At 44.0% G+C, this 17683-nt stretch overlaps 1 protein-coding gene across 8 annotated transcripts in view; it reads left to right on the forward strand.

The window, feature by feature from the left end:
* The window catches only part of RAPGEF2 (Rap guanine nucleotide exchange factor 2), a 219966-nt gene that overhangs the window by 72366 nt on the left and 129917 nt on the right, over positions 1–17683 (forward strand). For all 8 annotated transcript variants that reach the window (XM_037058302.1, XM_037058305.1, XM_037058307.1 and 5 more), the window contains exons 3-4: positions 1793–1849; positions 13047–13130. In XM_037058302.1, coding sequence (XP_036914197.1) covers positions 1793–1849; positions 13047–13130 — 141 coding nt within the window. The remainder of the gene's footprint in view (positions 1–1792; positions 1850–13046; positions 13131–17683) is intronic.

Below are 17683 nucleotides of genomic sequence, written 5' to 3' on the forward strand. Positions count from 1 at the left end.
GTCTGGCCATTGCTGTGGAAGTCATCGGTTTACAGATTAAATGTGATATCGCAGACTGGGCAAGGTGATGTGGGGTGGAGGCGAAGAGGGCTGAAGGGCTGCTGGAGGTGCTGGGGAACTTTTAGGGGTCAGGCAGAGGGCTAGAATTCAGGGAGAACCCAAAGGAGACAGAAAAGGCACCTAATAAATTATAGGAGAAAAACCTGGAGACCGGGGCCTCCAAGCATAGATAAGATAATGCTCTTAGGAGAGAGGAGTCATCAATTGCTGTGGAGAAGCAGAATTAAGATAAGGACAGAAAGGACTTAGATAGCCTGGAGGAGCTGCTAAGTTTTTGGAGCCTTTTCTTTGGCGAGTCAGGAACCAAATGGTGTGGGAGTGGGAAGAGGGTGAGAAAATGGGGATGGTGTGTAGACAGCTCGAAAAGGGGAATTGCTGTCCTGGGAAAAGCAAAGTGTGGATGATAGCTGGAGCGGGAAGTGGGATCAAGGGAGGTGTTCCCGCCCCATGCATGACAGGTGGTAGTACGATGCGTTTCTGTGTCATGGAAAGTGACGAGGAGAGAGGGAGAAGCAGGTGGCGCTGCAGGGGAAGGAGGTGAGCGGGCAGGAAGGCAGGGTCTTGTGCAGGAGAGGGAGTGAGATGCCGTGAAGAGGTTGGGCAAGGACCCTTCTTTCATTCCAGCAGCTAACAAGGCCCAGGCCCTGGTGTCTGTCAATCTTTTCTGTAAAGAATTCGTGCGACTCCGTCTATGAAAGGAAACGGTGTGTCCAGCGATGTACGTTCAACATTGGATGCTGCCTCCTGGAGCTGCGCCCTTCAGCTTGAAAGTTTGGAGTGAGGCATCGGGAGGTCCGGAAGGACGGCCAGAGTCGGGCGGTGGCAGCAGAAAGAATGAGGGAGAGAGAGGACCCAAGAGAATTGTGTTCAAGGGAAAAATCGTGTTGGGTTTGTCGGGTTTAGCAAACAGAAGAAAGAAAAATGGGTCGGTCGGGGCTGATCTCAGTGTCTCCTAGACTGGAGACCAGTCACCCCATCAGCCAGAATGGAGGTGCTGTGAAAATACTCACTTTTATAGCCAAGCCAACGTGTTCTTTGTACTATTTCATTCACAAGAAGGCGTGACATAATCACCCTATTCTCTTGTGCATTTCTATATTTTGGGGGAAGTTTTATTTGGGCTTAAAAGAATGGGATGCTTTTTGAAGATGCTTTTCTTGAAGTACTTTTGAATATTTAAAAATGTATTTGTGTTTTCCATAACTTACATAATTTTTTTCCTCAGGGAAAATCAGCTGAAATAACAATTCTTCAAAAGTTGTAACACCTCTATTTATTCATTAGTCATTAAAATATTGAGTTAATAAAAGCCCACCTTTGTCTGAGATTCCATACTGTTAAGAAACATCAGTGTTGAGCTCTGAATGACGTTATCACTGTTTACATTGGTAGGTTTTCCTTTCTGAAGTTCCTTCTCATTTTCTGTTTACCTTGGAGAATATAGTCCAAATGTCATTCACAGAGTATAAGAAACACGTACAATTTTGTTCCCTATCAAGGAAATTGATGAAGTTAACATCTAACAAAATGTTTTTTTCATAGCATCAGATTTTATTTTATTTTATTTTGGTAACAGAAGCACCAAAAGTATTCATCTTGAGGCCAGTTAGTGATTATGACAGGACTATATAAGTATTCCTGACTTCGTAGACTACATGGTTCCTTTACGTTTTTAAACTACGAGTATAGTTTTTCATGGCATTTGTTTAACTCATGTCTTTTTCTTCGACAGGTTAATGTGTGAAACTGTGAGATACGAAAGACATGAAGCAAATGAAGTTCTCTACTAGTAGGTGTCTCCTTTCTCTTTGCACCCCATCTACAAGGCACTGGCTCCTTCCCTTAAAGTTCCAGAAGTGTCAGTAACGGCCGCTGTGTCAGCCTCGCCTTGCTTTTGCACTGACTGATCTTACATGGCTTTGGAGTGTAAAATATCTCAGCTATTTCCTGACATAAAGTGAACGTTCGTGGTTCTTGGCTGGTGATAACTTCACGTCTGTAGCTGCATGCTTTCACGCGTGTTTCAGTGACATTGTTCCACATGAGTATGAGTATCTTAACATTTTTATCATATGAAATAAGAAAGAGTATGAAGTCTTCTTAACAGAGCAAAATGTATATTCCTACAACCATTCCAGATGGCATGCGAATGTAGGTAAATATCCTATTTTAACTTACCGTTTCTTTCAGAAACCAAAAAAATAAGCTGTCCACATCTGTTCAGGCATAGTTTCTCCTTTAAATAGCATTGATAGTGCTTCACAAGATGTGTGATATATTTCTTGAAAAAACGGTAACTGATTTTTGGAGGAGTGGGATTGCATACAGTGGATGCATGTTGTTGGACTGGGAGGTGCCAACTGTGACTGACCAGGCCTGGTACTTCGTGAATCATGTTTGCCGCGGCTGACTGTTGTTCCGTTGACTCTAATTCCTGTTTTCCAAAGCAGTTATTAAGTAATTACTCTCCAGGTATATTGTAAGGAGTATTTATTGAGATAAGTAAGACACAGCCGCTGCCCTTAAGGAAGCTCTGCTCTCCTGAGGGAGGAGGAAGTAGAATGAAAGGGAATCAACAACAACAAAAACCAACCAAAGTCCCTGACAGTTGCAGACCCGGAGGAGGGGCTTCCCGAGGGGCTGCACGGGCTGCAGGGGCTGCAGAACTGGGGAGCGGGTGGGAGCGGGTGGGAGCGGGTGGGAGGCGGCTCCGGGGCAGTGGGGAGCGTGTCAGAGAAGCGGCCCTTGGAACCAGCCCGCAAAAGTGTGTCCTGGTTTAGAGAGACTTTCTCGGCGGAAGGATCCACCGGGGCCCCAGGAGAAGAAGGGCCCTGACTGCAGATGGCACGTGGTGGCCGGGGTAGCAGGGCTGGCACGGGGTGTGGGTGACGAGTCCAGGGAGGCAGGCTCATCCCACTCGCTTGTGAATGTGTAGTTTGGGGGGAAAAAACGGTCTGGATTCTTTAGGCGACCAGAAATGAGTTTTTCCCCTCTCGAACTACATGTTATTGTAGGAAATTGCAAAATACCTGTGTCTGTGTGTGCTAACACCAAGGGCAGGTTAGACGGAGCGGATGGGCTGGGAGCTCAGCAAGGAGCCAGTTGCCCGGTCTGAGGCCTCACGTGCTTGAACCGAGGCCGAGACCGAGGGAGGGCGGAAATCAGGGGTGGGTTTTACAAAAAGATGCAGGTGGGTGTGATCTAGGACTAGTCGTGGGTTGTAACTTATGGAACTTAATCATCTCGATTATACCAAGAACATATACCAAAAATAGAGGAAGAGTAAATAATCAAGACGTAACTGACAAGGAGAAGGCGACCACCAAGGCACATGCTTTCTGACATACTCTTGGTGAGGTTAGGCTGCAAGTAGAACAGCTGCCGTCAGTGGGACAGGTGCACAGGTGTGAGGGTCGGAAACCTCTGGTGAATGGTGCGGGTATTTACTGAAGCCGTGTGGTGAGAATGTCAGCTCTGTCCTCTGTCCTTCCCCTCCGAGACCCGGGTTTGGCAGTATCGGGGATGAGGTGACAACAAACACTTCACAAGCCTCCCCCCATGCCCTCCGCACTCTCATAAGTGCTTCCTGTGTGGTAATTTGCCTACTTCTCATAGCTGTCTAGTGAGGTAGCCATCATCACCCAGTTTTGCACATGAAGGGGCTGAAGCTTTGAGAGGATGGGGTACTTGTCCAAAGTCTCGTTGCTCCAAGGGGGACCTGGATTTGAGCCCAAATACTGTGATTCGGCAGCCTGAGCGGTTACCCGACTCACCAGCATTTCTGGCCTCTTTTGTGACACTGTAAAAAATGGCGCTATAAGAAGTGATGGGTGGACCTTGAGAGTATGATGTGAAGCGAAATGAGTGAGACAGAAAAAGTTAAAAACCATGATTTCACTCATGTGGGACAGAACACTGAAAGCAACAAATAAATGAACAAAGAAAAACAAAACCTCGCAGACACAGGCAAGTATGGTGGTCGCCACAGGGAAGGTGGGGGAGGTAGTGAAGGGTAAGGGGGGGCCAGATACACGGGACAGGAAATCACTTGACTGTGGGTGGTGGGCACAGGATGCAGTACACAGATCATGTGTCATAGAATTGTGCACAGGCTTCAAGCCTTGTGTACTTGAAGCCTGTATGATCTTATTAACCAAAACCACCCCATACAGTTAATTAAGAAAAAAGAAAATAGAAAAAGAAAGAAAGCGATAATGCTTATACACGTGTTGGGATAAGCTTGTTGTCTTTCCTGACTGCTGCCTCCCCAGTGGGGGTCTGGTGGCAACTGAAACCCACCTGCACTGTCCTGCCTCCCTGACAGTTTTTGTTTATGATCCACTTACACCGACGGTGTATTTCTGTATCCTTAAACATGTGCCCACAGGTCAGGCGGTGCATGCGAGTTGTGTGGGAATGCAGAGCCGTGTTTTGGGCGATCCTAGATCGAAGGCGCTTGGGCTAGAGTTTGTAGCAAGAGTTGATTGTAGCAACTGGTCATTTTTGACTAGTTAGAATCAGGTGCCATGTCAGTACACAGTGAAGAGTCTGTGGATATTCAGCTGGTCGTGACCTCATAAGCCCCCAAAACCAGGGACTAATTGTAGAAGAACTCAGTCAGACTCTTGGTATTTGGCCCGTCTTGTTATGAAAGGTGATTGTAGCATTTTCTTCTGTGATCCTTGAACAAACATGTCTCTACTCTTGCTAATTTGTGTTTGTTGCGCCATTGAAAATTAAAGAACCCTTGTATTTGTGGTGTATGTAAACCTGTGATAACTTCACACCACCCCTCTTTTTGGGACCTGTTGCTGTTACCTCATGGGGGAGATGACTTGTCTGTGCCCGTTTTCCCTCGAGGTTAGAGAACATAGCATAGTCAGAATATCAAAGACTGTAAGGCTGTGGTTTTTATGGCCAAGAGATGATTATTCCCTTTCCTTGTTATGTTTGTATGCTTGTGACTTCCAAGTCTATGGTTTTAAATAACTTCACCAGGTAAATAAAACACTCTTTTGATCTACCCTTGCACCTCCTTTTTCTCACCTGTAGAATGGGAACAGTAATCCCAGAACGCACTTTCAGTGTTGGAGATGTGCTCAGTCTGCACCTAAACCCTTAAGGTCAGCCTCACTCTGCACTTCTAAGCACGTGCAGCAAAGTCCCAGCACTGTTTCGGGCCCTGACCCCAGCCCGTTTGTCGCTGTCTGGCCCCCGGCACACCTACCAACTCCTCTGTTGTAGCAACGCAGTGGGACACGTTGCTTCTGTAAAGAGACATCCTTCAGACACTTGGTTGGTGGCTTTTTGGGTATGTGTACCCTTGATGGCCCGGGCCGTTTCACAAGTGTGAACGTGATTTGTACCTCTTAACTTGCATGATTTTGTGGGGTTTTCTGGGTCAAGTGAATAGCGAACCATTTTCAGGGGTCACCTGAGGCTGCTTATGGGAACAGTCCTCCCATTTTGTCACAGGTCTTTCTTCGCAGCCCCTGTATCTTCGTTGCCATAAACAGCCTTTTTGGCTGATTGGACCCCTGTTAAGTTTTCTCGTTGCATTGAGAGGTGGATAAAGTAGCTTTTTTATGTTACTTTTTTTGCCCTCTAATAATCACCTTTGCTGACTTAATCAGTTTCTTTTGATTTATTGGCTTATTATTTTTTCAACACCCTTATCAATTTATAACTTGATCACTTGTATTACCATCTTGCTTTATCAGAAGGGACGGTGGAGCAGCATACAGAGCTCTTTCATGGGGAGACATCGCCACCTTGTGGACTTGTAGGATATTACTATGGTAGTCCTTTAAGCCTGGCTTTATTTTTCCACTTACTAGTAAATTAAAACTCAGGTCTTTGACTTTTCAGCCACTTTAATACTGTATCTGAGTTGGTGTCTATTCAGTCATTAATTCTTTTATTAAGAAAAAGCTAAGCACCAATTAGGCATTATATAGGGTATATGTTGGAGCTACTGATGAGTTAGGGGAGTTTCAAAGCTAATGAAGGGAGACTCCTAAAATAAATAATTATGAACTCTGGCAACTGCTTAATATGAGCATGTGTAAAGTGCCCTGAGAACCCAAGATACTAACACACTTCGAAGAGGACATGTTAGTTAACCTAGAATTCAAAGGATGAGCAATAAGTTTTATCAGACAAAACGTATTATTTAGGAGCGGGAACAGCAGGTTTATTCAAAGTCCCTAAGGCATAGGAGAGGGGGAAAAAAGTAGAGCATAGCTGAACAGGGTAAAGTTTGCAGCGTAGCCTGTACTGGGGATTGGAGCAGAAAGCAAAGTTGTAGATTGGCCCTTTCAGGGAGGAAAATAGGTGAAGAGAACTTGTAACTTTTGTGTACTTGGGAAGCAAAGTACCCGTACATATTATTTCATTAAGTCAAGTGTCCTTGTGAAGAAGGTATGCTACCCCATTTCACAGCCGAGGAACTAGCATCTCAGAATTTAACTTCACCAGGATCACACCACCAGCATGGGAGAACACGTGTTCCCAAACCTTTGCTCTTCGCACGGCAACATGTAGCTCACCTTCCGTGCTAAGCCAAAGGCTTTGGGCTGTGTCCTGCTAAGGATCCTTGGGCTGGAACCTTGCATCTCATGGCATGCACAAACTGATCACTAAAATCCTGTGGCACACCCAAAATATTTTTTTTGCTTATCTGACCCCCCAAAAAAGTGTAATTTTGATTCATGCACACTGGATGGATGGATGGCTGTTGTTGTATTAGCTGTTATGTCATTTTTTTATTTGACAGTCTAAGGGAAAAGAGGTCAGTGCCCCTGACTAAATAGTCAGGCATTGCCTGTTTTAATAATTCCTGTTGGCACACCATTTGAAAATGGCTGCCCTAAGGCATGACGTGACTTGGGCGGTGGGGAGAGGCAGACGTCCCGGGCAGATGGGCAGTGTGGGGAAGGGACGTCAGGGCAGCAGCGAGCCAGCAGTTGCGGGTTAGTGTTGAGGAGTAGAAAGAAGTCATGTGGGAAAAGAGTGGGATGAGCTGTCTGCTTGCCTCTTCCCCATTATTTCAAGTCTAAACCTGCCAGTCGTGTAGACGTGGAGTGATGGGCGACGGGAACACACATTCCTGATCGCCTCAGAGTCCTTCTCTCTCTCATCATTCCGGAAGATGATCATTTTGTGAGGGTCTGTTTATATTTTGTTTTCTTTGGCCGTATTCGTTTCCTCCCTGTTGATGGCAATAAAAAAAAACAGGAATCTTTTGCCTTTTCATGCCTGCGGGCTTTTATGACTTTCGTTTTCTCACTGTAGCGTGGGGTGGATTGGAATCACATCAGTTGTCCCTTGTGGTTCTTACCTTGGTCAAAAAGTTGTCGGTGTTTGCCATGTGTACTTATTTAATCTTTAGGCTTGTCTTTTCTGCTTATTACTGGTGATTATTTAGAAATGCTCAGTCAGGGTTATTCCAAGATTGAGCTTTTGCCATTTCAACAACCAGTGAAGAGACTCCACAGCTCATGATTTTAAAACATAAGAAAATTAGTTTGAGAAAAATGAGAGTAATATTGGTGCATTCAACACAGGCAGCTGATTGCATACCAGAGTGACAGAGCCGGCCTTTCTTTTTCTGCTGTTTGTTTCTGTTTGAGGTTTGATATTGAGACAGTTTTTCTCATGGTTTTTTAGACTTGATAAGCCCATGCTTAAGAGTCACGTGGGCTGCTTGTTTAAAAGGTGTTGTAATGGACGAAATGATCGGAAACGTGGGGGCGGGGTGGGGTGGGGGTGGGGGGAGACCCTGGGACCGTGCATTTGTAGTTCTCCTCGTAGATAATGAATATGCACATTAAAGCTTGAGAACCACTGGGCAGAGTAAACTCTCAGCCTTATTCCTAGATAATGATGACAATAATAACTATTATTACGACGAGTCCTTTGTTAGCCAGTTTCCTTGCCGGTGCCTGCAGGCAGGGTCTCCGATTCATTCGGCTTACCCTCCGAGTGTAGAGAAGCTTGGTGTTGGCCTTGCTGCCAAGTACTGTCCTTAGAACTTTCATTTTCATCTTTCCTTTTAAAAAAGAAACCCGAATCGTCATCATGTCGCACGGATAAAACTGCTGTAAACCCCCTCAGGTAACAGCCGCACTGTGGGAGGGGGCGTTTGTGCCTTGAAGGGGAGTAGGGCTGTGGCCCACACTGAGATGCCGCCTGGGGCATCACCGATCGTGAATACGCTCGGCGCAGTGGTTTCTAATAAAGTCAGGAGAGCCTCCTGGACGGCCGAGACCAAGTGAAGCAGATCTGGTGGTGGCCTGTCACAGCACGGACTTCTCAGGACCAACATCGAACACGGGGTCCCGGGGTGGGGGTGAGGAGGATGGGGGAGGGGAGGAGGATTTTCCTGGTATGCTGCTATTCCAGAACATCTTTAAAGTAAGATGGTTTTTGATGTTCTTCGTTCTCACAAGCGTTTGTAAAGCTTGACTCTTTTAAGAGACAACTCAGTAATACAGAAATGATGATGATCTTACAGAAAATGCTCTCTAAATTGAATGGAATGTTGATTGGGTGGTCATTGTCCACAGATGTCTACTCAGGCCACTATAGCTCTGTTAACGTGTGAATTGTTTGGAAAGAGGAGAGAAACCATCATCCATCGGGTAAATGGCTATACTAAGGGGGAGATACCGAGAGGAGCAGTGTCTTGACTTCATTAAATCCGTCCCGGGATTTTCCTGAGATGAAAAGTCAGCCCTAATGACAGGGTGGTCGGCGAGCGTCCAGGGCACCAGAACTTTGGCCATCACAGTGTTCTGTCCACTCTGGGTTGCCTTTTACCTCACGGACAGTTAATGGTCAGTGCCGGGAAAGCTCATTTACTAGGCGGACCTTGATTTCGTCCTGACTGATTTCACCTTCAGAGTGGACAAAACATGCAGTGACTGCGAGTGAGTGTTCTGTTCTCTGTGTCACAGGCAATCTAGGCCTTAATGGCACTTACTGTGCTTTTTTAACATGATGGGGAAAAAACTGTCGAATAATTATTATTTGCTTTTTAAAGAAAAGATTTATTTGTTTATTTTTAGAGGGGGGGAGGGAGAAAGAAAGGGAGAGAAACATCAGTGTGTGTTTGCCTCTCATGTGGCCCCCACTGGGGACCTGGCCTGCAACCCAAACACGTGCCCTGACTGGGAATCAAACCTGGGACCCTCTGGTTCCCAGGCCTGCACTCAATCCACTGAGCTACACCAGCCAGGCTATTATTTGCCTTTAAGGAGCATCGGTCATTTAACCCTTACAGCAGCTCCAGTGCCCCCCAAGGCCCCGTAGTAAATGGAAACCCACCTTCACTTCTAGTTTTCTAGATCTTACTTCCACTGACCATCCATCCTTTGCTGATAAAGGGACCGTTGTAAGTGCGGGTTAAGATAAGTCTATAAAATAATTCATTTTCTTTTTTTATTTCACTGTCTTACTTATTTGCAACAATTTAAACTGTCTTGCATCCAGCAAAACACATTCTCACTTGACATAAATCAGAATTAATAATAATGCTGTCATCTTTTATTAAGAAAGACGGTGTTCACCCCCCCAAAACTAGGTAAATGATTGATGGCAAAAGCTAATGATTAAAACCTTGGGAGAAAGAATCACATTCTTTTTGAAGTACTTTGCATTTGCATTTAGAAGTCATTTTACTATTATGGCTTCATTGGAACTACACTCTCATTTGACAGTTTTAAAAAATGTTTTCTTGAGGCCTAAAGTAGTTGTGTGATCGGTGAAGAATGGACTCAGGAGAAATGGTGACCAGCTGCTGACTTGCTTTAGAAGCAGATGGCAAAACAAAAACGATTAGGTGTTAGTGATTGGTGTTTTAAACAACGTCGTTATTTAGAATTGTATGTAGAAGCGAGTGCCCATTGGAAATATTTGGAGTCTATTTGCAAAATAAGAGGCGAAGACTTGGCAGGGGTTGCCAAAGACACAACGCCTCGCTTACCTGTGATTCTCTCGGATCACGGGGAGTGTCGTGTGCAGCTTCCACGTTGTGCTCTTAAAAGGAACGCAGTGGTAATTTAAAGGAGAAAAACATTAAAAAATTTTTAAAGGTAATGGGGCGCGCTCTGTACTTCCTTTCCACCCCTTCTTCCTGTGAGAAGGTGGACAGGGTGGTGCGCCTTTTGCTGCCACCTTAGGATACCAGCCGTGAGCCGCAAGCGGGGCAGCAGGGCCGCACAGTGGCGAGGGCCTGGGTCTCCAGTCTGTGGCGCCGCCGTGCCAGCCACCTTGGTTAAGCCATTCCTGAGCTTGGCTTTTTGTTTTATTTTAGTAGTAACCGAGCCTGTTGCTAAACTTAACTCTATAAAATAAAAATAACTTACCCATGGCAAAAAGCGCAATAGACAAAGTCACAGCGGAAGCCTCACACGGGGGGAAATGGCACTCATGTTTTCCAAAGACCCATTTTCCTAAGTGCTTCCAGGTAGGAAAAGAATTACATGCCTTCATAGAAAATCGGCTAGAAATTACACACCGGTTTCCCAGGAAAATAAATAGGTATGACTCATGAAAATAAGAAGAAAAGGTGCTCTTATACTAATAGGAAAAAGAAATGGAAAGTAAACCTACACTATCATTACCGAACAGAAAGGGTTCGTCCACCCAGCGCAGGCAGAGCCCGGCACTGGAAACTGGGAGCCGTAGTGGAGGGACTGGCTGTTTTGTTGATGAGGGGTGTCATCGAGGAGAACGGAAGCTAATGCTCAAAAACCCGAACTTCCCCAGGGCGTGGACGCGACAGATGGTCTGGGACAAAAACCACAAAGGCTGTGGGTTCGGGGTTTGGGGCTTCGGGGTTCGGGGTTTGGAGCTGCTTGGTCAGAGGTGAGGTGAGCGTGTGAATAAAGCATTTGTTTAGGTCTGGAGGGCAGCTCTGCGGTGTCTGTGTGGCTTTCTGGGATTGTGTGTCCCCCCCACCCCCCAGCTCCCGGGGGGGTGGGGCTCGGGCTCAGAGGCTGAAGCGTAATTTAGGTCAGGATGTTGACCTTTAGTCTGCCAGAGGTCCAGCGGGTGTGACCACGAGTCAGGTCTCTGGTGCTTCATCAGGGAGGAAGGCTGGGTATCCGAGGCATGTGTGCACGGCAGGCAGGAGGTGTGTGGTTGTGAGTGCATGGCACAGGTTATTCCTGTATTATTATTGATTCATTATCGAATTATTTTCCATACGAGCAACTGTAAACCTGCTTTTGCCTCACCCTGTATGTATATCTCTACCTATATAGATATATAGAGAGATTTATGTAGATAGATATATAGATCTCTCTACATAGAGAGAGAGGGGGAGAGAGAGAGATAGGTAGGTAGATACAATTTCCAGAGCTAGGATTTAAGGCCAAATTTAATCAAAGTCAGAAGGACCTTTGGATTCGATGTCATTTTTATCAAGCGAATTGGCAAAACCTCAAAAGTTTGATTAAAACCCTCTGTGGTGGGAAGCCCCATGCCCCCCTGTGGCTCGCCCCTCACCCAGTCTGCTTCAGCCGCCCACACTGGCCTCCTCGCTGGGCAGTGCCAGCCTGCACTGCCCAGCCGGCACTGGAGACCCGCCTGTCCTTTGCCTGGAATGCTGGTTCCTTTGGGACCCTGTTTGCTAGCTCCTCTCCTCTGCCCAAAGGTACTCTTCTCAGAGAGTGTGTCCTGACCACCCACTGAAAACGGCCCCACCCCACCCCCTTTTCCCTTCCCCTGTGCTACTTTTCCCTCTGGAGCCCCGATTTACGTTTCTCCAGTTTATTATTTATTATCTGTGTTATCCCATCAGAATATAGCCCCTTCAGGGACCCCTCAAGGGTCTTTTCTGTGGTTCCCTGAAATGCTCTAAGGAACTGGAGCAGCCCTCATCAGAAAATCGTTAAATATTTGTTAAATAGATGTGGCACAGCGTAGGAAGTCTGGTCAGTGATATTATCATAACTGTGTATGGCAGCAGGTGCGTATGGGGAATATCGGGGGGACACTTTGCAAGTTATATGATCTACAGCACAAGCCTCCGACCTCTCTGCTGTACACCTGCAGCTAATAAAAGTAATAATATTAAGTGTAAACTTAAATTAAAAGGTACAATTTAAAAAATAAGAAAGTCATCTGTTATGTTAGCTACCCTTCGTAGATAATAAATGTGTGTTGTTTCAAACTGCTAAAAATGGAACAAACTAGATTAGTAAGGCTATAGGGAAGCAGGTGGGCATATAAGTTGTTAACCACCTGTGGAGGGTACTAGACAGTGTTTATCCGAATTCCAGTGTGTGTGCCCTTTGGACCAACAAGTGTACTTCTAGTTACTGGTTACAGTTGTAGTTTTTATTTTTCAAAAGATAATTGCATATGATTAGAAACAACTCAGGTGACCGAGTAAGGGGTTGTTTCTATCAAATGTGGTGCATGCTGATGAAAGATCGCTTAGATTTAGCACAAAGAAAAGAATACTGTAGAGTGTGCTGTCTTTTCTGTAAAAAGGAAAAAAAGATGGTGGAGGGGATGGGAATATGTGTTTATTTCCGTGCGCACCTGTGTAAAGAAGTTCTGAAAGGCTGTCCCGGCAGTGTGGAGGGGAGATGCGGGAGCTGGTACTCCAGGGGGGGAAGGGTTGCGAGGCCAGGTCTCAGTGCCTTTACCGCGTCTTGTTTCCTGTTTTCTGAGGCAACCGTGGTACATATTTTCAGGTCAAAAAGTTAAGCTAAAAAATAAAACTAGAAATGCTAAGTGCTGTATGTCTATGAACATTTAAAATATTTAAATATACTGAATATATCTAGCTTATTTGAGGGACAAGAAAATGTAAAAAAATGATTCCAATGGTGTTTTTGTGGACAGGTTTTATGCTATTTCATTGTACTTTATGATTCTGAAAGTAACATGGGTTCTGTACTTTTTGCTGCATCTGTTTTGATTTTTTTTATATTGCTGTCATAGATAATCATCTGATGTCATTTTCTTTTCAGTCCTGATGATATTGGGACCTGCTGGTACATCCTTCTTTCTGGTTCTGTGTTCATTAAGGAATCCATGTTTCTCCCAAGAAGCAGGTATGGTACGGACTTTCCCTAATAGCTTATCCGTGGAATTTGAAATCCTTCTGCAGAATTCCTTTCCCTTCCCAGTTCCTCTTCTGACATAAAGCAAAGCCATGCCTTGGGGTGCCGATACATAAATCTCTAAGAAAGGGATGTTTAACGTTATAAACACTGCTCCAGTCTCTTTAACAAAGGGCCGGAACAAAAGGCATGCTGGTGACGTGTCCATTTGTCACACGCACATGTCCAGGACACATAATTTAGGACACATTTATTCATTGGGAATAAAATCTGCCTCTGTAGCAGGCAATCTCGTAAACATCTATAGAGAGGAAAAGAAAGTTCATTGAGACCACTTGGGACTGGAAAACGGAAAGTCAGGAACTGTCGTTGACTTTTCTGCCTCTCAGGACCATATGGCCTCTCATTTTTGCATCTGTCTCTGGATTGGCTTCCCGCTCTCTGAGGCTATTAATGTCTTTCTCCCTGTGACTTTGGCTTGTATGTGCCAACTGTTGATTTATGACCTTATGTCCCTAATGTTTACACCATTTGACTCTAGTGCCTGTGGCTTTTCTTTGGATTCTTCAGGCTGCAGTCTGATTGGCTTGGCTTGGGGCCGATGCGTCCCAGTTCCAATCAGCTAGAGCCAAAGAGAGTTGGGCCTCATCTGCAACCAAAGTGGCTGTCTGTGCTTGGGTCCCAGACTGAGGGTATCAGCCACTAAGTTCTAGTGGTTGGTTTTTTTTTTCCCAGTTGTGTATTTTTCACAAATAAATACCTTTATCTTGACTAAAGATTAAAACAATTTTAACCAATTAAATATCTTTCTTTAAAATTACTAATTACACATTTTATGTAAATGGGCTAAGTCTACTAAAGACTAGTGCTTTCCGTCTCCCCCCTCCTTCCCTTATCTGTATATAACCTAGCCTACTATGAAAATATATTCTTGGTAAACAATTCTGAGTGGGTCAAGGACAGGTTAAGAATCTATTTTAGAGACGTGAGCAAACTATTATGACAAGTCAGAGTTGGTGAGGAGGGAGAGGTAATTCGGGTGGTGCCAGGTGGTACAACAGAAAGCACAGAGACCAGCGGCTGGCGGCCAGAACGGCAGCGAAGCGGAGCCAGAGGCACATGGTGTCAGCTGAAAAACAACCTCCGGTGCGATTCCCCGGCCTGCCCGCCCTGCCGCTGCTCTGAGATCAGATTGGCAGGCGTTACTCTCTTTGGAACACGGCCCCACGAGGGCGGGAAGCGCAATGGCCTGTTTGTTGGCTATTCTTACAGTGGCAGAAGTTCCGGGAACAGTCGCGTGAGTGGTGGCAGGAGGGGCCGTAGAAGTGCGAGCAGTTGTAGTAGTCGGGAAATGGTGGTGGTGGAAGAGTAGCTGAGGCTTTGATGGTGCTCTCTGTTCCAGTCCCCACTTTAAATGCTTTATATGTACTGAATCATTGAATTTTACAACTACCTTTTGAGGCGGATAAAACCGTTACCTGCATTCTATGACTGATGAAAACTCTGGCGGTGTGGAATTCCTAGAATTTTGTGTGGGAAGCTTGGAGGGACCCTGTGGAACAGTCCTGTAATCGCAGAGTTCTGTTTCCCAGGGGAGGAGGGCTGACTAGCAACCTTCGCCCACTCCTTCAGACAGAGGACCTACTGTGGGTCCTTCATGGCCACGGCGTCTACCTCTGTTTCTGAACTTGGAAGAAGGTGGAGGCAAAGCGTATGTAAGGACTGGCAGATTTTAAAAATTACATGTCATTTTAATGTAAAGTGTAATGATATAAATAATCAGATAAAGAAAAGGAAAAAATCACTTAAAATCTCTCATCCAGGATAATCAATCTTTGATATGTCAGTGTTTTTCCATATAGTCTTACATATACATACTCTACATGCTAAAGAACTTATTCTATAAACAGTTTAATTTCTTGCTTATTTCAGTTAATATGTATGTGTACGTGCATTGCCTCATTAATATTAAACACTTACTCTTTGTACATTTTTAAAATGTAATGTTCCATTTTTGAGCTTTCTGTAATTTAGTTAATGATTATGAAGGGTAAATGATGCTGTAATGGATGTGATTTCAGACTGATGCATTGGAAGGAGAACAGAGGTTAGTGACTTCTGCAGCACCTCGTTGCAGGGTCTGTGGTCCCAGGTCAGTCCACCAGCCAAGCTGCTGGCACAGCGAAGAGTGCGTTGTGGTCTTCTTCTGACGACCAGCCAGCCTTGGCTCGTCAAATGACAGCTTGTTCCGACTCGTGGAAAGGAACCTAATGTTCAGAAAACTGTTGTTCTAAGGACTCGCAGTTCAGACCTATTTCATGAACACATGTTTGGGACTCTATGTCTAATTATTTCAAAAGATGACATGAGTTACTCTTTCTCTGGCTGCCTGTCAAATGCTTGCAAGTCAGTACTTTCAGGGGGTGAAGGAAGGAATGGTGTTTCAGACTGAATGACAAGCTAGTGCTATATATAGGCTATTCCTTCATGTTGCACCTGGTGACATTTGCTCTCTCCAAGTTGTTTGTTTCCTTTGGAGATGTTGCCTTAGGAATAGCGCTGAGATGGTTTTAATAGGAACGCATCTCGACTGGTACTGTGCTCAAGGTTGACATCAGTGAGTCATTTCTATTTCTCGGTCCAGGAAACACAGGTTTGGTTAAAGACTAACATGGCTTAAGTGTCAGTGATAGTTTGCTGGTTTTATAGAATAACTAGTTCACAGGTAATTCTCCACATTTACCATGTGTTTATCCTGTTAGCCTGGAAATTGGATATCAGTACATATGATAAGTGCTTTGATCCTTGAAAATTTCAACTCCTTTTGACAGGTAATTCACCTTTAACAGTTACACATCAAAGTACTTTGAATAACAGTTTCATATTTTTAACAACTTCTCGTGAAATTGTCTTGACACCTGATACCATCACGTGAGAAGGGTATTACACACTGCAGAGAATCTGTCATTTGGTTTCCAGTTATTGTTAGCTTTATTACATTTCTCAGTTGATGTCTAAGTCAGCATTTTGTGGTTTCATTACTTAAAGAAAATTTTTCACTTCCTTTTTAGATAAAGATAAATTTTGGTGGCATATTTTTGCTTGGGTGGCTCGAACATGAATGTGATTCCTTGGCAAGATTTTGAACATTTACGCAGCATATGACTGCCTGTGTGACTTTCAGTGACAGCAAGTCCCTCTTCCCACTCTAAGCAATGCCAGTGATGAAAATGTCATTTTTATGAGTTTTATTGTAATTCTATTAGATTTACCAAGTTTTGAAACATTGGTATTTGTACAAGTGTCTATAATGTCACTTTTAATATTGTTACATGTAATGTTGTCCTAAGATGGAGCTAAACCCTTTATTTGAAATACAACTTTTATTCTCGAAGCAGTGTACGATTTCTAGTTATATTTTTCTTGAAGTCTTATTTAAAATATATTTCGGTTCTTTGCATGAGCAGGGAGATAGTGAAGGTAATTTAGGAACACAGCAAAAGTTACTGATTCTCATTTAGGAAAAGGCCAGAGGGGACGTTTGCCAGAGCTGGCATCCCAATGGTGTAAACCCTGGGTTTTTCCAAGCCTGTGAGTAGAGCAATGTGGTCACTACCGTGGGCAAGTTGTGGGCTGCACATGCTGTGACATGCTGTGTCCGTGGCAGGCAGAGGGTAGTGAAGGGTCTTGTAAGGAAGGGCCCCCACCCACCTAATTTTTCCAACGGTGTCATTCGCAATAGCAGTGGGGCTGGAAAGCAATCGATGAAAATAACCTCATATAAAGTTGTAGGGTAGGAAATGGTTTTCTTAATGTATTTCTGTTTCCACCTAAGGGCAGGACAATATTAATAATGTTTATTGCTCTACTTTGCTCTAAATCAGTGTATTTAAGGCACTGCAATAAAGATTGTTCCATACTTTAAATTTTCTCACTTCTAAAACTGCCCAACTATATAAATGCTAAAGTCTATTTTATAGTAAAGTCATAGTATGATAACTTAGATGAATGTTATTTTTTTTTGTCTGATGGCTTCTTTGAAAAGTTGAGAATTCTAATTTAGGTATTAAAGATAGGCTGTGTTTCTAAACTCTCTAAACTTTCAACTTGCTGTTTGGGTTATTTGTTACAGAAGAAATAGTTTGCCTAAGTTGTATGTTAAATCATGGAATTAGAATCTTTTTCTACTAATATATAAGCCAGTTTTACATCCATCTGTGAGAAAAACAGAATACTAGATATTTAACAAAGCATTATTATTATTCAGATGCTTCTTTGAATTTATCTTGGTCACGATCCTGGAAAACAATCACTGCTATTAAAGTGTTCAGCCTGGTTTTCTCAGTAGACTCAAGTTTTATCATAGAGTAGACTCTCAGTTTTATCATAGAGGCCTCCAAGAAAGGGCCTTTTAATAGAAATGGTCCTGCGCACCATATTTAATCATAAATAATATCTTTATTGTTCTGATAGTAAAATCTTTTTGTGTTTTCACAAACAGCAATTAGTAAACAAACTCTTCACTTCCTACTGATATGTACTGG

This window comes from Sturnira hondurensis, unplaced genomic scaffold (assembly GCF_014824575.4).
Source record: "Sturnira hondurensis isolate 20B ecotype Veracruz unplaced genomic scaffold, ASM1482457v3 Scaffold0010128, whole genome shotgun sequence".
In the NCBI taxonomy this organism is placed as follows: Eukaryota; Metazoa; Chordata; class Mammalia; order Chiroptera; family Phyllostomidae; genus Sturnira; species Sturnira hondurensis.